Source organism: Mobula hypostoma, chromosome 11 (assembly GCF_963921235.1).
Source record: "Mobula hypostoma chromosome 11, sMobHyp1.1, whole genome shotgun sequence".
NCBI classification, from domain to species: domain Eukaryota; kingdom Metazoa; phylum Chordata; class Chondrichthyes; order Myliobatiformes; family Myliobatidae; genus Mobula; species Mobula hypostoma.
The window spans coordinates 16,286,348-16,311,043 of NC_086107.1; the positions used below are offsets into that span (position 1 = coordinate 16,286,348).

The 24,696-nt window shown below is 44.4% G+C and overlaps 1 protein-coding gene across 5 annotated transcripts in view; it reads right to left on the reverse strand.

Annotated features, from left to right (window-relative positions):
* The window catches only part of nadsyn1 (NAD synthetase 1), an 84,354-nt gene that overhangs the window by 22,075 nt on the left and 37,583 nt on the right, over positions 1-24,696 (reverse strand). For 4 of the 5 annotated variants that reach the window (XM_063061702.1, XM_063061706.1, XM_063061704.1 and 1 more), the window contains exons 8-12: positions 13,413-13,530; positions 12,515-12,646; positions 12,055-12,132; positions 5,811-5,929; positions 3,476-3,524 (exon numbers count right to left, since the gene is read on the reverse strand). In XM_063061702.1, coding sequence (XP_062917772.1) covers positions 3,476-3,524; positions 5,811-5,929; positions 12,055-12,132; positions 12,515-12,646; positions 13,413-13,530 — 496 coding nt within the window. The remainder of the gene's footprint in view (positions 1-3,475; positions 3,525-5,810; positions 5,930-12,054; positions 12,133-12,514; positions 12,647-13,412; positions 13,531-24,696) is intronic. The other variant, XM_063061703.1, reaches the window with a different exon arrangement.

Here is a 24,696-nt window from a genome sequence, read left to right on the forward strand (position 1 = left end):
CCAAATTAGGCCTCACCATCATCTTATGCAACTTCAACAAAATATCCCATCACCTGTACTCAATACTTTGATTTATGAAGGCCAATGTGCCAAAGGCTCTCTTTACGACCCTATCGACCTGTGATGCCACTTCCAACAAATTATGGACCCGTATTTCCAGATACTACATTCCTCAGTGTCCTAGCATTAACTGTGTAAGACCTACCCAAATTGGTCCTACTGAAGTGCAAAACCTCACATTTGTCTGCATTAAGTTTCAGATTCAAGATTCAAATTGACTTATCACGTGTACAGTACTGTGCAAAAGTCTTACGCACCCTAGCTACAGTATATAGTTGTATCCAAGACCTCTGCACCATACTGCATATGGAAACATACAGTGAAATGTATCATTTGCGTATCAAGCAACCAGCAAATGTTGTCAATGGAGTATGCCCACAGAGGTTGGAAAGTGCTGATCCACTCCTGAAAACCTCTAACATATCAGCCAAAACCTAAACACTTTCACAGATGCTCCGTAATAAGAGGCAACATGTTCAACTGCACTCTTTGTGAATGGTCAGAGTGGAAAATATTGAAAGTGGTACTGGAATTGTCATCACAGCTCTGGACTCCACACTCTCAATTCTTCAGGACAGGGCTATCAATGGCTGTCACATTAGGATGCTCTGTCTAAAAAATATGGAAATGTTTGCACATTAACAGGGCATGTGGCGAGTAAGGGCGAAACAATTGCTTCTCACTATTCCCACAGTTATCAAACATGTTAGGAATATGCTTGTATGTTTAAATTTGTGCATTTATTCCGCACCCTCTAAAAAGAGTTAAGTTAGTTAAAGTTAAAGTTTGTCTCGAGCATTATAGGCTCAACTGACCGGAGCTTATGCCGGTTTCTGTGGCGTGGACCCCCCCCCCAAAAGAATGGACGCCAGTCTATCGCGAGGTCCTCGGCTGGGCTCGGACTCACAACCTTCAGATCACTAGTCCAATACCTTAACCACTTGGCCACGTGCCACCCTCTAAAAAGAGCCTAATGTAAATTTATGCTCTCCATTTCCGAAGCTGTTTTATTTGCAAACAGATTTTTATGTTAAAAACTTCCTAGCCTATAGTAAAGAATAAATGCATCCTGAACATCAGGAAACATAGAAAACCTACAGCACAATACAGGCCCTTCAGCCCACAATGCTGTGCCAAACGTGTACTTACTTTAGAAATTACCTAGGGTTACCCATAGCCCTCTGTTTTTCTAAGCTCCATGTACCTATCCAGGAGTCTCTTAAAAGACACTATCATATTCGCCTCCACCACCGTCACCGGCAGCCCATTCCACGCACTCACCACTCTCTGCATAAAAAAACTTACCCCCGACATCTTCCTCTGTACCTACTTCCAAGCACCTTAAAACTGTGCCCTCTTGTGCTAGCCCTTTCAGCCCTGGGAAAAAGCCTCTGACTATCCACATGATCGATGCCTCTCATCATCTTATACACCTCTATCAGGTCACCTCTCATCCTCTGCCACTCCAAAGAGAAAAGGCCGAGTTCACTCAACCTATTCTCATAAGGCATGCTCCCCAATCCAGGCAACATCCTTGTAAATCTCCTCTGCACGTACATCTTCATCTTTTCCCTCTAGATCATCCCTCGGGGTCAAGGATGACTTGCTTCTGCTCCAGTTCTGTGTGGAGGTAATGGACGACACTAACGTGGGAAAAGGAATGCTTCCACAAAAGGGGCAGGATATACATGAAGGGTCGAATGGCTAGATTATTTGGAAGGTGATCATCATCTCATGGTATTTTTTGTGGGCCAGTGTGTGATCCAAACATGTGGAATTATCAGGAAGTTATCACATTGCTCGATGTGGAAACTTGCTGTGCACAGATGCATCACTGGTTCGCATTACAACAGTAATCGGGCAGCGTATCGGTGCAGCAGGGAGTGCCAGTAGCTCTCAGGTGGGTTTAATTGTGACTTCTGCTGCAGTCTATGTGGAGTCTGCACATTTTTCCTGTCACCACACAAGTCTTCCTTGAATGCTCTGTTTCCTCCCAAACCCCAAAGGCACGCTGGCTAGTCGGTCAACTGGTTACTCCTCATGCTCTTGGGTAAGGAATTAGGGGTGGACAAGTGAGAGAGAATCGATCAGGATCAGAATCAGGTTTACTATCACCCACGTGTGTTGTGAAATTTGTTATGTGGCAGCAGTACATTACAATAATAACTGTAAATTATGCTGTGTGTATATATATTTCGGCACAGAGTAATTAGTGTAAAAACAACAAAAAAAGTAGTGAGGTAATGTCCATGGGTTCAATGTCCATTCAGAAATTTGACGGCAGAGGAGAAGAAGCTATTTCTCAATTGCTGAGTGCACACCTTCAGGATCCTGTATCTTTCTCCTGATGGTAGCAATGAGAAGAGGTATGTCTGGGGTGATGGGCTGAATGGCCTAATTCAATGGGCTCATTCCGCTCCTATGTCTTTTGGTCTTGTAATGGAGGGTGATAGGTTCTTGATTAATCAGGGCATCAAAGGTTACAGGGAGAAGGTAGGAGTATGGGCCTGAGAGAGATAATAAATCAGCCAAGATGCAATGGTGCAGCAGACTCGACGGGCCGAACGGCCTAATTCTGCTCCTGTGTCTTATCAGAACAAATGAATGAGCGATGGGCTTGGTGGGATTAGAGTCAACATAAATTTGATGGGCCAGTAGCCTCATCAATACGAAAATATGAAAAATGATGGGAAACAAAATGGTCAGTTGTCATTAAAGCAGACATGTAACTACAGGATTTAAACTTCTTCAGGGTAGGCACCCCTGGAAGAGATTTTGCAGTGTAGCAGCCCAATCACAAACAAGAGAAAACCTGAAAATGCTGGAAATCCAAGCAAGTGCAACACACTTGCTTGGATTTCCAGCATCTGCAGACTTTCTCTTGTTTGTGATGTTAAGTAAAAGACCTTTTTAAGAGGTTGCATAGGAATATTTAAAAATCCAACTGGTAGCTAAATTTTAAAATTGCCATGCAAGAGAATTAAATCTAATTTCCGTGGTTCCATCTTTGGCAGCAATACCTCACACACACTTGAACCTAAACTCCTCTGAAACACACACACTGAAATAACCTCTCAAAGTAACTCAAAGAGTTGACTCTCCCTCTCCCTCACACAAGGAAGTGGCCAGAGTCAGCCGTACCAATGACCACCAGCACAGTACAGTCACTCAAATGGGGGATAAGTGCCAAATCACGGCATAATCCAATTTATCATGTTTTTGTTATAGGATGCTACAACGAATCCCAAGTTACCACGCTTCAATACATAATGTGACCCTTTCACCAAATCTCTCTTCAATTTACAGCGAGATTAAGTGAATTGTTCATTGCCAAGTCTCCTATAGTTAAACCAATTTGGCTGAAAATGCCTCCGTTCATACCTGACACCTTACCTTAGTTCTGACGTTGACTTACCTGTGAGCTACGTCGGAGATAATCCCACAGCCAACAGGCAGGTCCAAGGCTAAAGAGAACAGGAATAAATGTCAAAGAACAATAGATCACGTGTTTCTTCTTCACAAATAAAAGAATAGATGGACACAGGGGTGGGCCATTTATATCTTAAGCCCGCTCTGCTATTCAGCAAAATCTCTGCAGATGTTTTCAATCACTGCCACTTTTCAATACTAACCCCATAAGTATTGAATGATTATAGCGTGAATAAAGGTTATTTGGCTCATCATATGCGCATTGGCTCTATATGGGCACAATTAAGCTAGCTTCTCTCCTCTCAGCTCTTCAAGTTCTTTCCTTACAGGTATTCATCAACTCCCTCATGAATGCAACTATTGAGCAGTGAACATGCCTGCACTCCCAACACTGGCAAGGCATTCTACTTCCCAGGCACTGTGTAAAATGGAAAAGCACTTTCCTTCTGTCGTCACACAAAGGAGATTCTGCAAATGCTGGATATTCAGAGTAGCACCCACAAAATGCTGTAGAAACTCAGCAGGTCAGGCAGAGTCTATGGAAAGAAAGTCAATATTTCGGGCCAAGACCCTTCATCAGGACTTGTAGTACCAATCCTGTTGAGATCCTCCAGCACTGTGTGTGTGTGTGTTTCCTTATGTCAGGTTCGATTCTGAGTAAATAGAGATGCAAAAGATCCATTTAAGATCTCCCCCATCTCTTTTGGCTCCAGGTAAAGATTTTCACTCTGATCTTCCAGAGGTCCAATTTTGTTGCTTGCTATCCTTTTGCTCTTAAAATACCTGTAGAAGCCCTTGTGATTCTCCTTCACCTTGTTTGCTAAAGTAACCTCATATTTTCTTCTGGTCCTCCTGATTTCCTTCCTCAGTGCTCTCTTCCATTTCTTACACTCCTCAAGTACCTCATTTGCTCCCCCTTGCCTATACCTACTATGCAACTCCTCCTTTTACTTAACCAGCGCCTCAATATCTCTCAAAAACTAAGGTTCCCTAAACCTGTTATCCTTCCCTTTTTTTTTCCCTGCCAGGAACACAGAAACTTTGTACTCTCAAAATTTCACTTTAGAAGGCATCCCACTTACCAAGTACACCTTTGCCAAAAAGCAACCTGTCCCAATCCACACTTGCCAGATCCTTTCTGATACCATCAAAATTGGCCTTTCTTCAATTTAGGATCTCAACCCAAGGACTGGTTCAGTCTTTGGACTGTGGGAGGAAACTGGAGCACCCAGAGGAAACCCACACAGTAACGGGGTGAACATACAAACTCTTACAGACAGCATCGGGAAATTAACCCGGATCACCTGTATCGTAAAGTGTCATCCTTACCACTATGCTACCCTGCTGCCCTGGTTGGGAGGCAATAGGTTCATCTGCAATTTTGACAACTTGCCAACGTTTATGAATTTTTAATCTCTTGAAGTCTGGTAAAGGCAGCAGTCAGAATGGAAATATAATATCTTTAATTATGCAAAAGAGTTTATTGAATAGTAGTTCTGCTTTGAAACTTTGAGCCTTTATGAATTGGGAGTGTAGAAGGGGATGTGGTAAATGGCAAGACAGGTTTGAGAGGCTTCCTCCTTTGCCCATGAATTCTGGACAACGTTCTGCACATTACAATTCAAGAAAAGAACTAAATTCTCTCTCATTTCATATCTTGGTTGGGCCCTGTGTTTAGACAAAGCCTGTGCAAGATTAGTTATTGCATGCTCCAGAGTCTAAGATGTAGACATAAATTTTTTAAAAAATTATTGCCACTTTCACAAATTCCACATCTCTTTATGGAATCAAAGAATCCAACAATCAGATTACTGCACTTACCGTATCTCAAAGATTCAAGATTCAAAGTATATTTACTGTCAAAGTATGCATGCAGTATACAACCCCGAGACTCATCCTCCCACAGACAGCTAAAGAACAAAGACAACCATCAAAAAATATCAACTCCCCCTTCCCCATGTACAAAAATAAATCACACAAATGGCAAAAAAACCCACAAAAATGAAAGAGTCCAGGCATATTCAGCATTGCTCAGCCCAATCCAATCTAGCGCAGTGTTACCCACTATCTGCGGGCTGCATGATCTCCAAGGTGTCCAACTACCACCCTACCCCAACGCTTTCTCTCCACAGTCCACAAGACATAAGAGAAGAATTCAGCCAAATGAGCCTGCTTCACCATTCCAGCATGGCTGATTTCTTATCCCTCTCAACCCACAGCTGTGACATGAGTGTTTCCTTTAAGGAAAGTATTAGCTGTACAAGTTATCATAGTTTCAAATGTCACCTCTGTAAAGCCAAAATTGGAAAGCTGCCACACACCTGATTTCTTCCTCAGGAGTATGGTATCGGATCTGAATTGGCTGAACTGAGGGCAGGTAGACATCATCAGCCGAAGTCAGTGCGAAGCTGACATTCACTCGAGGATATACTTCATTTGCCTGTTTGGAATATAATTCGCGGGATTGGTAAATTCTGAGATTCAGAAAAATTTACAAATGAAGACACAAGCAGGGTGGCTACCAGTAAAATGAGACAAAACTCCCACAAGAAGAGCCAGTGATGAGAATTCCCCATTTAACACGCTCAAGAATCAAGCACATTAATTTCAACAAAACTGTGTACCAGTTGACAAATTCACATGGCTGACATCAACAGGGGAGACACCCGTCCTGGACCGAATGCTCCCCGATCCAAAGTTTTCAGTTTGCTTTTATTACTTATCTCAAGCAGCAGCTGCGAAAGGAGAAACTGAACAACCAAAAGACCCAACTTCTTAGCCTTGTCCACATTGCAGCAGAATATGTGGATCCCGGATCGGCCTCCACAGCCATCTGAGGATCCATCAACAGACAACCCTTAGGAGAACATCGTACCTGACTCCAGTGATCGCACCAACTCTCCTACTTCTTATCTAATTTTACCTTCACTATCTTTACCCCACATGCACTGTGTATACATGAGTGAGGTAAGCCTTTTGTCGTGTCAAGCTTCAGAACGGCAGCACAGTACAGTTCCTGGGTTCAATTCCTGCCGCTGTCTGTAAGGAGTTTGATCATTCTCCCCGTGACCTCTGGGTGCTCCGGTTTTCTTCCCCAGTCCAAAGACATACCAGTTGGTAGATTAATTGATTGCGAATTGTCCTGTGATTAGGCTGGGGTTAAATCGGGGGTCGAGGGGCGGAGCGTCCCAAAAGGCCGGAAGGGTCTCCTCCGCGCTGTATCTAAATAAGTGAATAAGTAAACCTATGTTCTGCACAAGCTGTTTACAGTTCTGCTTTTACCATACATGTACAATGGCACACTTCTATCCTGGAGTCTTACGAAGCTGTTGCTAAGCCAGTCCTCCAGGCACGAGTTTACTAGAGCTCACCCAGACCTACAGTTTGTGGCTTGGCATGGCTGAGCCTCTTATAGACTTTCACTGCCTGGAACCAACCCTGTAGGAGTCCCCTTTATCACACATACACAGCCCTCACCCCATCTCTCTCTCTGCTGTGCTACAGAGCCAAGAATTCACTAGTCCTTTCTATCAATTTACTATTTCCTATTTCCCACTACAAGCCAACAATCAGCTGGCAAACCAATCCAGTCTGTTTTATATAGTTATCTTGATCCAACATCACCTACCGTGGAGTCCTGTTAATCACATATATAATGTTAATTATAGAAAACAGCATTGAATACCAGGGTGGAGGTCCATCCTCTGTTGCTTAAGCTAAATTCACAATTCAAACACAGATACTCATCCAAGGCCATTTCTGGAATTCAGTTTCATTATCCAATGAAATACAATGCTTTACGAAACCTCACTGTTACGAAAGACCTACATTAGTACCCTGTTTTCGCTAACAGAAGGTGTTTTCACTGTTACGAAAAAAGCAGTGCACGAAAAAAATCAGCGCGCGCCCCGAGCAGCCGCTCTCCCCTGGATTCGGAACGGCGTTCCTTAAACACGTGTCTGTGAGCAACCGTTTGCAAGATGAGTTCTATGGTATCGGAAAAGCCTGAAAGAGCTCGTAAGGGTGTTACACTTAGCGTAAAACTACACATAATTAAGCATTTTGATCGTGGTGAACGAAATAAGGACTAAGTGAGTTTGGCTTGTGGAAGCTGACGAAGATGATGTTGAAGAGGTTTTGGCATCCCATGACCAAGAACTGATAGATGAAGAGCTGATGCAATTGGAAGAGGAAAGGATAACAATCGAAACCAAATGAGTAATGATAAAGTACGACTTTAATTTTGAAAGGGTACGTCGGTTTAGGGGATATTTGCAGGATGGTTTGAGTGCTTACAAAGAACTGTATGATAGAAAAATGCGCGAGACTCAGCAGTCAAGCAAGCCTTCCACATCAGCCACAGCAGACGACCAACCTCGACGTTCGACATCGAGGCTGGCAGTCATAGGAGAAGATGAGCTGCCTGCTCTAATGGAAACAGACGACAAGATGACACCCCAGTGTCCCACCACCCCAACACCCAGGCCACGGACAGATATTGATTCGCTTTCCGGAGGGTGGGGGCCACTGCACCACCCAAACTCAGATGACTCAGTCTAAGACACCACCATCAGTGTGCTCCGCGCTTTCCCAATTCCGGTAAGTGATACTACACTGTACATACATTATTTCTACTTTATACCGGATGTGTATTTTTATGTGTTATTTGGTATGATTTGGCAGCTTCATAGCTTAAAGGTTACTGGAGAGCGCTTGCGTCGTGTTCTTGCTGACGGCACTTGCGTGAGATTTTCGCTACGGAGAACAGTTCAGGCAATGATTGTGAAAAAGTATTTCTACTTTATATAGGCTGTGTATTTATCATATCATTCCTGCTTTTACTATATGTTACTGTTATTTTAGGTTTTATGTGTTATTTGGCATGATTTGGTAGGTTGTTTTTGGGTCTGCGAACGCTCACGAAATTTTCCCCATATAAATAAATGGTAATTGCTTCTTCACTTTACGACATTCTGGCTTACGAACCGTTTCATAGGAACGCTCTACCTTCGGATGGCAGGGGAAACCTGTATCAGAAATGGATCTCAGAATTCATACAAACACCTCTTTACACTTTCAGTTCAATATCCACCTTGTTTCACTCTTCCCAAAAAAATGTGTTTAGCAAGTCAAATGGTAAAGAGAGAAGATTAAAAAAAAAGGCAAATTAGCAAGAAATATAAAGATAATCATAATAAATAATGGGCGTAAATGGAGAACTGGCTAACTGTCAGGAAGGACAGAAGTCATACTTAGGCATGATCAACACCGATAACGAGAACTGAGAATGACCGTTCTAATTCAAACTATTGGTAATTCAACGTCTTTAAGAGATCAGATCAGTTTGCCTTGATGATAAAGGCTGATAGAGAAATCAGCAGAAGAGAAGGAGGGTGGGAGGACAGGAGGGAGGGGGGCGATGGGGAGAGGGGAGATATGGAGGGAGGGGGAGAGGGGGAGATGCGGAGGGAGGGGGTGAGGGGGAGATATGGAGGGAGGGGAGAGGGGGAGATGCGGAGGGAGGGGGTGAGGGGGCAAAGGGGAGATGCGGAGGGAGGGGGCGAGGGGGAGCTGCGGAGGGAGGGGGCAAGGGGGAGATGCAGAGGGAGGGGGAGATGCAAAGGGAGGGGCGAGGGGAGATGCAGAGGGAGGGGGAGGGGGAGATGCAAAGGGAGGGGGCGAGGGGAGATGCAGAGGGAGGGAGCGAGGGGAGATGCAGAGGGAGGGGGCGAGGAGTAGCTGTGGAGGGAGGGGGAGGGGTCGAGGGGGAGCTGCGGAGGGAGGGGGCGAGGGGGAGATGCGGAGGGAGGGGCGAGGGGAGATGCAGAGGGAGGGGGCAAGGGGAGATGCAGAGGGAGGGGGCAAGGGGGAGCTGTGGAGGGAGGGGGAGGGGTCGAGGGGGAGCTGCGGAAGGAGGGGCGAGGGGGAGATGCGGCGGGAGGGGGCAAGGGGGAGATGCGGAGGGAGGGGCAAGTGGGAGATGCGGAGGGAGGAGCGAGTGGGAGATGCGGAGGGAGGAGCGAGTGGGAGATGCGGAGGGAGGGGCGAGGGGGAGCTGCAGAGGGAGGGGGCGAGGGGGAGATGCAGAGGGAGGGGGCGAGGGGGAGATGCGGAGGGAGGGGGCGAGGGGGAGATGCGGAGGGAGGGGGTCGAGGGGGAAATGCGGAGGGAGGGGGCGAGGGGAGATACGGAGGGGGGGCAAGGGGAGATGCAGAGGGAGGGGGTGAGGGGTAGCTGTGGAGGGAGGGGGAGGGGGCAAGGGGGAGATGCGGAGGGAGGGGCAAGTGGGAGATGCGGAGGGAGGAGCGAGTGGGAGATGCGGAGGGAGGGGCGAGTGGGAGATGCGGAGGGAGGGGCGAGTGGGAGATGCGGAGGGAGGGGCGAGGGGGAGCTGCAGAGGGAGGGGCGAGGGGGAGCTGCAGAGGGAGGGGTCGAGGGGGAGATGCGGAGGGAGGGGGCGAGGGGGAGATGCGGAGGGAGGGGGTCGAGGGGGAAATGCGGAGGGAGGGGACGAGGGGGAGCTGCGGAGGGAGGGGCGAGGGGAGATGTGGAGGGGGGCAAGGGGAGATGCAGAGGGAGGGGGCGAGGGGGAGCTGCGGAAGGAGGGGGAGGGGGCAAGGGGGAGATGCGGAGGGAGGGGCGAGGGGAGATGCGGAGGGGGGGCGAGGGGGAGATGCGGAGGGAGGGGGCGAGGGGGAGATGCGGAGAGAGGGGGTGAGCGGGAGATGCGGAGGGTGGGGGGGCGAGGGGGAGATGCGGAGGGAGGGGGGCGAGGGGGAGATGCAGAGGGAGGGGGACAAGGGGGAGATGCAGAGGGAGGGGGGCGAGGGGGAAATGCGGTGGCGAGGGGAGATGCGGAGGGAGGGGGCGAGGGGGAGATGCGGAGGGAGGGGGCGAGGGGGAGATGCGGAGGGAGGGGGCAAGGGAAAGATGCGGAGGGAGGGGGTGAGGGGGAGGAATACAAGAACAGACCCTTCAGCCCACTGAGTCAGCACTTACCCTTCTGTTTTTGCTAATCCTACGTTAATCCAATGATTTATATAATACCTTCATATTCTCATTTTTTTCCTGCATAATCTACCACCCACCTATACATGTGGTGCAACTTTCAATGGCAAATTAACCTAGCAAACTGCAGAACTTCGACATGTGGGAGAAAACTGGCAAACCCAGACAAACTCCATGTGGTCACATGGAAAACCAGCAAACTCAACAAACAGAGAGGATTGAACCCAGATCTCTGGAACCATGAGGCAGTAGCTCTATTAACCTATCAACATCTCTTGTAAAGTTTTATACTCTCCTCTCAGCCAGTTTTTACATTATCTTTTGTGGCGTTTGCAAATGTGGCTTCTTCTTTAGTTCATACCTCCAAGTCCACAAATGCTGTAATCATTTGTCATTCCAGCACTAATCCAGATGGTCACTGGCTGCTGAATGGAAATTGATTTCCTGGTCCCTACTCGATGCTTCCTGCCAGTTAGTTAGTCCCCTATTTTTGCCAATTATTTATTTATTATTTATTTTTCTATTACTTGCTAATTTGCCTTTGTATTTATTTTCTGTCTTTACCATTACTTCATTTTCCTTTGCTCGATTCTGAATTCACCTGCCTTCAACTAACCTTTGCTTGCTTTTCAGATTAAAAGCTGGTCTTCCAAGTCACAAAAAAGGATTCTGAATTCAATTTCCAAGACCATGAGGTTCTTGAGAATTTGTGAGGCACCTTGTCAAGTGCTTCTGGAAGTCCAAATATAATTAATTCCCTCATATCCACATTTGTTGAGACCTTAACAGAACTCCAATAAATTTGTCTGAAATGGTTTTCCTCTTCTGAAGTTAAAGACTTCACGATTATGACTTTGCAAGTGTTCTTACATTTTTTCCACATCAAATCTTACCTAATTGGGCTATAGTTGCCAGCTTTTTGTCGCCTTCCCTTTTAAAATTGGTATATCGCATTGGCACCTTCCCTATTTCTCATGTATTTGTCTAGAATTTAAGGATGTTTGTAAGATTGTAATTAATTCATCCACAAAATAATCACTTTGCTTAGGCTCTGAGGACACCAGCTGTCCAGGCCAGGGAATTTATCATCCTTCAGCTGCATTATCTTGGCTAATCATATTTCTGAAGTGACACTTGTGCAATTTAATTTCTCCCCTGTTATTCAATAATAATGGGATTTTCATGCTATCTTCTACTGTAAAGACTGGAAAATATCTGTTGACTCCTCCACAATTTTCTTGTTCCCTGTAGCTCTTTCCCCAGCCTCATTCTCTCAGAGGCATTTGAGGGACTTTGTTTTGTGGCTGCCTGTAAGGAGACAATTTTCAAGGATGTATATAGTAATCATAACTTTGATAATTAATGTACTTTGAACTTTTTAAACTTTGCTGTGTACAGGATCTTGTAGCAGCCAAAATGACCTCAGCATTTTATTCAATCCAAATGTAGCCACAGTCATTGACCCTAATGTGTATTGGGGCATCCTGAGACAAGGGAGCCTGCTAAAAGGAAACAGTTTTAAAACAATTCAACACAGAGGTAAACTCATTTACAAACCATTTTAAATTTTTGGCTGCTCTTGTCTATGCGGTAGGTTCTTACATCTTCCAAGTCCTGAGTGGTTGTTAGAACTTCCTAAAGAGAGAACAAAAACAAAATTCCGGAGAAAGATCCATAAGAAACAGGAGCAGAATTAGGTCATTTGACCCATTGAGTCTGCTCCACCATCACAGCATGGCTGATTTATTCTCCCCAATTCAATCCCATTCTCTTGCTTTCTCCCTGTAACCTTTTACTCCCTTAATAATCAAGAATCTATCAACCTCAGTACCTAATGACTTAGCCCCTACAGCCATTCTGCAGATTCACCACGCTCTGGCCAAAGAAATTCCTCCTCATCGAGATGGATGGACTCCAACTGATGTCTAATTCTGCAGAAACTAACTTTGTACTTTTTGACCATTCAGAGAAGGTGGTAGAGTCAGCCCCAGAAGTCTTTACATTATTCATAGCTTACCACATCATCCAATGAAAACTGTAATCCTTGAGCCACTATATGCCCATTTACACCAATCATAGCACAGCCATCGTAATACAGGCGATCACCATCGCAGCCCTTCTGGTTAGCCAGGAGATATATTCCACCATTCTGAAGGGATGGAAGAGGAAAATTAGTCAAACATGGCCTCCTCTACTGTCACTATGAGGACACCCTCAGACTGGAGAAGCAACACTTCATGTTCCACCTGGCTAGCATGAACATCAATTTCTCCAACTTGCAGCAATTTCTCTCCCCTCCCCCTTCTCTTCTTTTCCATTCCCATTCTGTCTCCCCTCCAACCCTGTCTCTCTTCCTCACCTGCCTATCACCTCCCTCTGGTGCCCCTTCTCCCACCCTTTCTACAATAGTCCACTCTCCTATCAGACTCCTTCTGCATTCCACCAATCACCTCCCAGCTTCTCACTTCGTCCTCCCTCTCCCACCCACTTACCTTCCCCCTCAGCTGGCAGCTTGTACTCCGTCCCCTCCCCCCCCTCATCTTCTTACTCTGACTTCTTCCCTCTTTCCTTTCCAGTCCTATTGAATGGTTTCAGCCCTAAATGTCAACTCATTTTTCCCCTCCATAGATGCTGCCTGACCTGCAGAGCTCCTTCACCATTTTGTGTATGTTGCTCAGGCTATAAACTCATCTCCTCTGATATTAAGCCACTCACCAGATCATGATTCCTGTGACATTACTGTTAAACTATGAACTTTAAATTAAACTATGATGTGGTATGATACCTGGCTAGCAACATGATAAACAAAGAAATTTGCTCAGAGTAATTTATTTAAAATATTTCCTTCAGCAATTCTTATAGCACAGCTGAAAGCCCACTGACATTTGGAAATACCTCTTGACCCACAATTTTACCTTTGCAGTAGCTGACTTTACAAGATCGGTCCTCAAGTAACTTTTACGAAGAACATGGTGGCTTGCAGAAGAATTGGTAAATATCTCCACCCCATCCATCGCCATGGTAATGTGAGGACTGGGAAGGGAAAAGAACAAGGAAAGCTTCGTAAACTTCTGTTGCAACTGGCAAAGACGACTTTACTTTTGTTTAAATATACAACCATATTTTAGATCTCATCCTTTTTTTGCCCTTACAGGTAGAAATAGTTCATGGCAGTATAACAAAGGAGCAGGAAAGTTTTCCGTAATGTCCAAGCAAGCATTTACCCTTCATGTACGCTAGTAGGGGTTATTGCACAAAACCATCTTAGTAACTGTGCAACCAATTTCAGAATCAGAACCAGGTTTAATATCACCAGCATATATCAAGAAATTTGTCGTTATACAGCAGCAGTGCATTGCAACACATAATAAAACCTGTGAATTGCAGTAAGTTATTTAAATATATCAAAAAGTTAAAATAACTAAGTAGTGCAAAAGAAGTACTGAGGTAGTGTTCACACACAAAATGCTGGAGGAACTCAGCAGGCCAGGCAGCATCTAGGAAAAGAATACAGTCAATGTTTCAGGCCGAAATCCTTCGGCGGGATTGAAGGGTTTCGGCCCAAAACATAGACTTTTCCAAAGACGCCTCCTGGCCTGCTGAGTTCCTCCAGTATTTTGTGTGTGCTGCTTGGGTTTCCACCTTCTTCAGATTTTCTCTTATTTGTGAGGTAGTGTTCATTGGGCTCAAAATGCATTCAGAAGTCTGATGGCAGAGGGGAAGAAGCTGTTCCCAGTCAGGATATACCGTGAATAAGGTTTTCAAGTTATACCGAGGTTTGTGAGTTTTCTCTGTACAGACACAGCTTCACCTTGAAAAGAACAAGTTTTGTAATAATTTGAAGTATGAGTGAGAGACATCGTTCCAAGGCAGGAGCACAGGCAGATGTTCTAAGCAAGTTTTTAAAAGTATTTTTTCCTCTTTGTCTATATAGCTAGTGCACTGAGAATGTGTCCAGAGTTAGTTGTATGTTCTTTTGTGTGAGATGTGGGAACTCTGGGAGGCGTCCAGTCTCCCTGATAACTACATCTGCACCAAGTGCATCGAGCTCCAGCCCCACAGCGACCATGTTCAGGAACCAGATACAGCTCAATGATCTTCGGCTCACACGGAAGAATGAGGACATGATAGATAGGACAGGGAGCTAGTCACCCCTGGGATGCAGGAGGCCGGTAACTGGGTGACTGTCAGGAGAAGGAAGGGAAATGCTAGCCAGTGCAGATCACCCCCGTGGCCACTCCCCTCAATAATGTATACAGCTTTGGATATTTTTGGGGAGGACAAACTACCAGGGAGAACCTGCAGCGAACACGTCTCTGGCACCAAGTCTGGCTCCGTAGCTCGGAAGAGAAGCGGGAGAAGAGGCATGCAGTGTATTATTTTTGAAATACATGTAGTATTTGGAATAAGGTTGATGATCTTGTAGCATAGTTAGAGCTTGGCAGGTACTACGTTGTGGGCATCACAGAGTTGTGGCTGAAAGAAGATCATAGTTATGAGCTTAACGTCCAAAAATACACAATGTATTGAAAGGACAGGCAGGTAAGTGAAGGAGGTGGGGTGGCTCTGTTGATGAAAAATGAAATCAAATCTTTAGAAAGAGGTGACATTGGATCAGAAGTAGAACCCTTCTGGGTGGGGTTAAGAAACTGCAAGGGTAAAAATATCCTGATCTGAGTTACATATAGGCCTCTGACCAGTAGCTCGGATGTGGGATAAAAATTATGAGACAGGAAAGGTATGTAAAAAGGACCACGTTGTGATTGTCATGGGTGATTTCAATATGCAGGCAGACTGGAAAATCAGGTTGGTATTGGAAAACAAGAGAGAAAATTTGTAGAATACCCACAAGATGGTTTTTCAAAGGAGCTTGTGGTTGAATCCACAAGGGGAAAGGCAATTCTGAACTGGGTGTTGTGTAATGAAACAGATTTGATGTGGGAGCTTAAGGTAAAGCAACCCTTAGGATGTAGAGATCACAATATGATAGAATTCATTCTGCAGTTTCAGAGGGAGAAGATAAAATCAGATGTATCAGTATTACGATGGAGTAAAGGGAACTACAGAGGTACAAGAGAGGAACTGGCCAAAGTTCATTGGAAGGGGACACTAGCAGGGATGTTAGCAAAACAGCAATGGCTGGAGTTTCTGGGGAGCAATTCAGAGGGCGCAAGACAGATACATGCCAGAGATTAAAAAGTATTCTAAAGGGAGGATAAGGCAATCATGGCTGACAAGGAAAATCAAAGACAGCATAAAAGCCAAAGAGAGGACATATAATCAAGCAAAAAAATTAATGGGAAGTAGAGGATCAGGAAGCTTTTTAAAAAAAAATCGACAGAAGTTAACTAAAAAAAGCATCAAACAGAGAAGAGATGAAATAAGCTAACCAATAATATAAAAGAGGATACAAAAGATTTTTTAGATATATAGAATAAAAGAGAGGTAAATGGATATCAGACTGCTAGAAAATGACACAAGAGAGGTGGTAATGGGGGACAAAGAAATGCGGACGAACTTACTAAGTATTCTGCGTCAGTCTTCACTGTGGAAGACATTAGCAGTGTGATGGGAATTTGAAAGTGTCAGAGAGCAGAAGTGAGTATAGTTGATTGGGAAGCTGAAAGGTCAGAAGGTAAATAAGTGACATGAACTAGACGGATTACACTCCAGAGTTCTGAAAGAAGTAGCTGAACATATTGTGGAGGCATTAGTAATGATCTTTCAAGAATCACATCTGCAGAATTCCTCGTGTTTACTAGATTCTGGAATGGTTTTGGAGAACTAGAAAATTGCAAATGTCACTCCACTCTTTAAGAAGGAAGGAAATTATAGGCCAGTTAGCCAGACTTTAGTAGTTAGGTCCATTATTAAGGATTTGGTTTCAGGATACTTGGAAGCACTTGATAAAAATAGGCCAAAGTCAGCATGGCTTCCTTAAGGGGAAATCTTGCCTGACAAACTGTTGGAATTCTTTGAGGAAATAACAGGCAGAACAGACAAAGGACAGTGAGTGGATGTTGTTTATTTGGATTTTCAAAAGGCCTTTGACAAGATGTCCACGAGGCTGCTTAACAAGATAAGAGCCCATTGTATTACAAGTAAGATACCAGCATGGATAGAAGATTGGCTGACTGGCAGGAGGCAAAAAGTGGGTATAAAGGGGGCCTCTTCTAGTTGGCTGCCGGTGACTAGAGGTGTTCCGCTGGAGTTGGTGTTGGGACTGCTCCTTTTCACGTGATATATCAAGGATTTGGATAACGGGACTGATGGCTTTGTGGCCAAGGTGTAGACAATACAAAGATGGGTGGAGGGGCAGGTAGTATTGAGGAAGCAGGGAAATCTACAGGACTTGGACAGCTTGGGAGAATGGGCAAAGCAGTGGCATATGTAATATAGTGTAGAGTAGTATATCGTCATACACTTTGGGAGTAGAAGGAATAAAGGAGTAGACTACTCTCTAAACGGGAAGAAAATTCAAAAATCTGAGGTACAAAGGAACTTGGGAGTCCTTCTGCAGGATTTCTGAAAGGTTAACTTGCAGGATGAGTCAGTGGTAAGGGAGGCAAACACAATGTTAGCATTCATTTCCAGAGGACTAGAATATAAGAGCAAGATGGTGATGCTGAGGAGTCATAAGGCATTGGTCAGAGCACAAAATAGATGTGCTGGCATTGGAGAGGATCCAGAGGAGGTTCATGAGAATGATTCCGGTAAAGAAGTGTTAATATATGATGGCTCTGGGCTTACACTTGATTGAGTTAAGAAGGATGGTGGGGTGATGGTGGGGAGCAAAAAATCTCATTGAAACCTATCAAATATTGAAAGGCCTGGATAGAGTGGATGTAGAGAGGATGTTTCCTATAGTGGGCAAGTAGAGGACCAGAGGGCATAGCTTCCATATAGAAGGACATTTATTTAGAACAGAGATGAGGAGGAATTCCTTTACGCAGAGGGTAGTGAATGGAATTCATTGTTACAGCCAGCTGTGGAGGACAAGTACAGAATATATTTAAAGCAGTGGTTGATAGGTTCTTGATTAGTCAGGATTTCAAAGGCTACAGGAGAAGGCAGGAAAATGGGATTAAGAGAGAAATAAATCAGCCATAACGGAATTTTGGAGTGTAGATGACCTGAATGGCCTAATTCTGCTCCTATGTCTTATGGGTATCAAATGCCTGCCCCTTTACTATCCTTGAATGTCTTGCTTGGCCATTTGGAATGATATTTAAGGACAACAGTCAACCAAATTGCTATGGAAAACACAGTCACATGTAGCTTGTGCAGGTGACTAAATTTCTGTTCCTAAAGAACAGAACCATCTGAAAAATCATTTTAATCCAGTTACTTCATAATATTTATTACTGATTCTCTTAAAGCTGCATGCAGTGATAAGCAACAGCATTAAAAGGTGGACAGCTGGAACTTTCACCTGTCAATTAGATTTGGTGATCACACTACTCTGAGGCCACGTCCACACTAGACGGGATAATTTTGAAAATGCCGGTTTCACGTAAAAACGATAGGCGTCCACACCAGGCGTTTTTGAAAATACCTCTGTCCACATTAAAACAGGTATTTGGGCGAATCTCCTCCTACTGAGCATGCGCAGGACACAGCTACAGAATTCACCCACTTCAACGAGTACGCCCAACTCCGACAGTTTGGACCAAGCACAGGTGATGGCTGCAACATGTTTGGTGGGGAAACTCGCCATGAAAGACTTGGTGTGCGTTTGTCCAGTTACAGACTAGAAAAACTTGAAAGGAAATTGCCAAACGACGGGCAGCTGTTGGCTCTCACGCAGGACTTAAAACTAAAAAACAAATACTGGATCGTATGGAGGCAACCGACAGGGAATTCACGTACAATATGACCCGGCTGACGACGAACATTGAAAAACTGACTAACTCTGTTGCAGAGGGATTTGCAATGATGGGGAATATAATGGCTCCCTGCCCGGCACATTTCACCAGCACAATACCAGCCTCACAGCCACTACAATAGCTACACATATGGACACACAGACCCCCGGGTGGCCCCACAAACATCTTCCCCACCCCCACAGAGCGGTCACCCTGGAAACATTTTCTACAGCCATAGTCTCTTCACCGATGAAAGGGACGACAGCTACAACTAAATGCAATAAGGCTTGTTACTGGGCAAAAGTGTAATTTGCTGTTACCTCATTTGTTTGCCTTTACTTTTGCTATGTCTTTCTGTATTATTTTGCTGTATTTAACGTGTGCAATAAAACAAGTTACTGGGCAAAAGTGATTTTATTTTTACCAGAGTAGAAGTGAAACTTATAATTTTCCTTTGTCGGCCTTAACATTTTTATGTCTATGCCAAACATAAGCTACGACTTAAAAATGACATTTTGGAAGTAGTGACAATTGCACCTATTGGATGTTTGCACAAGCAATACATTAATAAAGCACCTTGTTAAATGTATAAAGCATGTCTGCATCAGTGTTATCTTGTATTCCCATACAATGTTACATTAGGCTGTTACACATCTATTGTCAGAGAAGTACTTGCATAAATAGGCAAATGACCTCCACATAAGCAAGGACAGAAAACAGGGCAAAGTGAGCATACTTATTTATTCAGTATTCAATAAGTTATGGGTCAAAGTATTTGGTGAGTACATTTCTAACTCTTCTGGCTTCAGTCTCATTGCCGTCTGTTCTGAAATTGTTAGGTTGTGTGGGGGGTTGAAATTAACGTAGACAATAAAGTAAACAACACACACATGAAGCCGTCCGCCATTGTTGTTGTGGTGTTGGAGGTTGCGTTTAAGAAAACAATGAAATGCCGCGCTGCTACCACCATCTGTTCCGGCACGTCATGACAGCGTTTCTAAAAAGAGCCACTTACCCCGTACACACTACACCGGCCATTAGGCCTTTTCAGATTTATTCACGCTGGAGAGCGTTTTTGAAAAGCTCTGTTTTCGGGGGAGGAAAACCCCATTTCAGTGCGGACGGAGGGTCAAAACGAAGAGAAAAGGCTTCGGTTACGGGTTTATCCGGTCTGGTGTTGACATAGCCTGAATGATTTAAACTGATTCAATATGCGTAATACAAAAGCAACCATCTTCCCCTTACTGTTTTCCTTCTGCTGCAGCAATAACCAGTTTTAGTCGGAGAACTTGTTCTATTTCCTCACCTCCTTGCGTAGATTGTGTTTAGCTGGATCATAAATAATGAGTCCACCTCATTGGCTGACAGCGTTAGAAAGCTGGGAGAGATTTAGTGGTCAAGTTATTTTACTAATTAGCATCGGAACTCATCCCTACAGTGCATTAGATATAACATCTAGAGTGAAGGTCAAGTTATCCAATCATTATACCCCTGATTCATCAATGACCACACTGCAGAGGTATCTCATGGGATGTACTAAATTTCACTACGGGCATAGATTTTGAAGGCACAATGTGGCTCAACACATTTCTCTTTTTATTCCGTTTACAAGGGTTTACAACTTGAGTCAGACCGTAGAGGTTTCATTCTCACAGAAAAGCGCAGAAACAGGAAGCAAACTCCTTTTTCTCTTTCGAGAAATTCAAATATTCAAGTCAAGTTTAGGCAAAACAGCAGCAAATCAAAGTAGAAACTTGGGTGAAATATATTACTTTTATATCGAGTTGTTTCGTTGGTTCCAACTAGTCACATCTTGTCTTGACACAGGCGTCAGACCGTGAGACGAACCGATTGCTAATGTTAAGAAAGGGATCAAAGAGTTCACTTTGAACCTGGGGCAATTCTCCACCATATACATTGGGAAATCCATCCTAAACTAATCTGCATTACAATGATTGCAAGGGTAATCTTGGTTAATTTGCATTTACTTTCGGATAAATTGCACTTACTTAGGTCCCCGAATTCGCATGGCGTTTTTTTGACAAAATAAGTATTTTAAGCAACACACACAAAATACTGGAGGATCCCAGCAGGCCAGGCAGAATCCATGGAAATGAATAAACAGTCAACGTTTCAGGCCAAGACTCTTCTTCAGGTCTGAAGGACCTTTATTTATTTCCACAGGTGCTGCCTGAACTGCTGAGTCCCTCCAGCATCTTGCGTGTTAGTTTGGATTCCCAGCAGCTGCAGAATTTGTCGTGTTTAAGTATTTTGTGTTTTTTTTTTGAAAAAGTAGATCTAATAACAACTGCCAAAGAAGATGCTGGAGAGCAAAGTGTTGGCCCGTGGAGGTCGGGCGTTGTGGCTTTGCAGGCCAGTCGCTCTGCAAAGTATACACTGCAATTGGAATCATGGGAGAGAAGAAGGAGAGCCACTTCTACCACCACAGATGCAGCAGAGAAAGTGTCAAGATGGCTCTGGATAAAGAGGGCAGATACGTGGGTTGCTGCTAGGGCACAGGCCGGGGTCTGATAAACCCCGATCGGGTCGCCTGGGCAAGGGTATATGATGTTGAAAGACCCGAAACACCTTACGACCCCAGGTAACATCACTGATGATGTGCCCTAGCTTAGCATCATGCAGATGTCTCTGTAAGAACTAATATTTAAGTACTTTTATAAGATTTAATTGCCAGATACAAAAACATTTCCAATTCACTGGGCAGGGCTTGTTCCACCCTCCAGATGCTCATTATGTCACAGAATGCCTTGTTGTCAGAGAGTTTTCACCACAGGTGTAGGGACAGGTTCAGCCAGATCATTGACACTGGCAGATCAGCAATTAAAGCTAATTCCCTCCAAGTGCATAAATCAGCAGTAAATAAAGATACCTTGGAGAAGCACTTAAGGCTGTGCTGATATTTTTTTTTAGAAAACAGCAGAGATGGTGGATGCAGGTTTAATTTTAACATTTAAGAGAAATTTGGATAGACACATGGATGGGAGGAGTAGGGTGAGTTATGGTCCCAGTGCAGGTTGAGGGGACTAGGCAGAATAATATTTCGGCACAGACTAGGAGGGCTGAAGGGCCTGTTTCCCTACTGTAGTGTTCAATGTCTCTAAGGTTTATAAAGTTCAGGAGCTTAAGTAAACAGGAAGGACCTATCTCCTCAGCATAGAGTTAAAGGAAGTGACAGAGGAGAGCTGGAATAGCGTCACGCTAACCACTGCATTAACATGGCGCCCGCACAGCATCATTTTCTGTGATGCCTCATTGCATTTCCTCAGTTACATAACTTGTCCTTGAGCAGATCATGTCAAAGCAGCAAACCTGATCTCCTGCTGCACCCAGCACCAAGTCCTCAACAGTTCCTCATTTTATTCAGCTTTACAGAATCATAGAGTACTACAGCACGAAAACAGGCTCTTCACTCCATCTAGTCTGTACCAGACTGGTTTCCTGCCTAGTCCCACCTACTTGTACCCAGTGCTCCATACCCGTCTCATCCATGGTCCATCCAAACATCTTTTAAATGTTAGCGTAAGATACAGGAGGCTCCACCAGTTCATCATGGCTAATCCAGTTTTCCTCTCAGCCCAAAACTCCTGCCTCCCCCATGTATCCCTTCATGCCCTGACCAATCAGGCCTTTAGTGTACAAAAATACTTGACCTCCACAGCTGCCTGTGGCAACAAATTCACAGTTACTGTTGAATCCATATCTACCACTTCCACTGGCAGCTCGTTCCCACACTCACACCACACCTTGAGTGAGGAAGTTTCCCCTTAAATATTTCACCTTTCACCCTTAACCTATGACCTCCAGTTATAGTCTGACACAACCCAAGGAGAAAAAGCCTGCTTTCATTTACCCTCTCTATATCCCTCAATTTTGTATACTTCTAAAATCTCCCCTCATTCTCCTCTCCTCTAGGAAACAAAGTCCTAACCAATTCAACCAACTCAGGTCCTCAAGTCCAAGCAACAACCCTGTAAGCCTTCTATTCACTCTTGTACCAACCATAGCAGGTTTATCTTTATTTGAATGGGGAGCTGTCAATCTCTATTAAAATGTTTAAGATATGTCACAAAAACAGAAAATATCAGAAGCACTCAGCTCCACCGTGGACAGTCCCAAGACCAGCTGCAAAAGGAGAAAGTTTGGGGATGGGGCTATTATCCCCGTCCCAGAAAAACTGAGTGCTGCAGAAACTCCAAAGACCCCATCCCTGAGAGAGGGAGAAGACACCAAAAGGATGGGCTATACCCGGAGATAATATGAAAGACTGGTCTAGGACAGAAGAGTCTGGCAAGCTACTGTAAGCAGCCTATGCCCCAGCAGGGCACATGATAAAATAGCTAAAGTCAGCATGGCTTCCTTAAGGGGAAATCTTGCCCAACAAACCTGTTGCAATTTTTTTGAGGAAATAACAGGCAGGATAGACAAAGCAGATCCAGGGATGTTGTTTATTTGGATTTTCAAAAGGCCTTTGACAAAGTGCCACACATGAGGCTGCTTAACAAGATAAGAGCCAATGGTATTACAGGAAAGACACTAGCACGAATGGAAGATTGGCTGACTGGCAGGAGTCAAAGAGTGGGAATAAAGGGGGCCTTTTCTAGTTGGTTGCCAGTGACTAGTAAGTTAGCAAGCCAAACAATACTCATCAAAGGAAAAGAAGGAAATATTGTTGATATTTCAGGTCAGTGACAACTTCATCAGATTTGAAGTTAAATGTCTCATCTTTTATTTTAATATTCTGATTAACTTGAGGATACACCTTTTGACAGAAGGGATGTTATGTTGAAGATGTACATGATGTTGCTGAAGCCAAATTTGGAGTATCGTGTGCAGTTCTGGTCACCTATCTACAGGAAACATATCAAAAAGATTGAAAGAGTGTAGAGAATATTTACAAGGACTTGAGGACCTGAGTTAGAAGGTTAAAAAGGTTAGGACCTTATTCCCTGGAGCTCAGGAGAATGAGAGATTTCATATAGGTATACAAAATTATGATGGGTATAGATAGGGTAAATTCAAGTGGGCTTTTTCCACCGAGATTGGGTGAAAGTGAAATATTTAAGGGGAACTTGAGGGGGAAACTTCTTCATTCAGAGGCTGGTGACAGCGTTGAACGAGCTGCCAATGGAAACGGTGGGCGCAGGTTCATTTGCAACATTTAAGAGAAGTTTGGATAAGTACATGGATGGGAGGGGTAAGGAAGGCCATGATTCAGGTGCAGGTCAATGAGGCATCTCAGAATAATAGCTTGGCACGGACTGGAAAGAGCAAAGAGCCCATTTCTGTGCTGTAGTGTCCGAGTCTACTCTGGAAGCAGGGGTCAAGGCAGCAGCAAGCGTTGGAAATCTCAATAAAAGGGGAAGAACACCACTGGGAGACATACACAAGCTTTGGGCTGGGGCAAGCACATTCTGCCCAATTCTAAACCAAACACTCCCACAACCTACACAGACTCAACCAGTCAGGAGCCCACTTGGCAAAGATTTGTGCAATATTACATCGTCTTTGAAAACCCGGGTACACCATGTCCACTAGATCTGTTACTCACCGACTGAAAATCTGATTCATTTTGACCAACACACATCATGAAGTTTGTTGTTTTGCAGCAGTACTGTGCAGTACATAAAATTAAGTTGAATAAATAAAAACAAATACTACAAAAAGAAAACAAACTAAATTAGGTAACACACACACAAAATGCTGGGGGAACTCAGCAGGTCAGGCAGCATCCATGGAAATAAACAGTCGACATTTCGGGCCGAGACCCTTTCAAAGTTTAAGAGAAGTTTGGATAGTAACATGGATGGGAGGGGAATGGCAGGCTACAGTGCAGGGGCAGGTCGTAGCCACTAGGCAGATTAAATGGTTCAGCATGGACATGATGGGCCAAAGGGCCTGTTTCTGGGCAGTAGTTTTCCATGACTCTACATTCGCGTTACACACACCACACACCAACAGTACTGGATGAAGTGTGCCAACGTGGACTGAAAGATGACCGGCTCATAGAATAAGAAAAAGCAGGAATCAGCCAATCAGCCTGCGAGCCTGTGTCAAGCACTTTTCTTGGGTCTGGTCTCTACATCAGTCTGCATGAGCATGCTATTTCCAATATCACTTAGTGACCGACTGAGGTCCCTTGCTTGGTAGGCTGCTCCAGCGGGTTATAGCACACCAGATCCAAGGTCAGCCGGCTAGTTGGATCCAACGTTTGTTTGGTGAAAAGAAGCAGAGGATTGTAGTAAGACAAAGGAGATGATGATCAACTTTAGGAAAACTGCCTGCATTGCTCCCTGTTACTATTGATGGCAAGGAT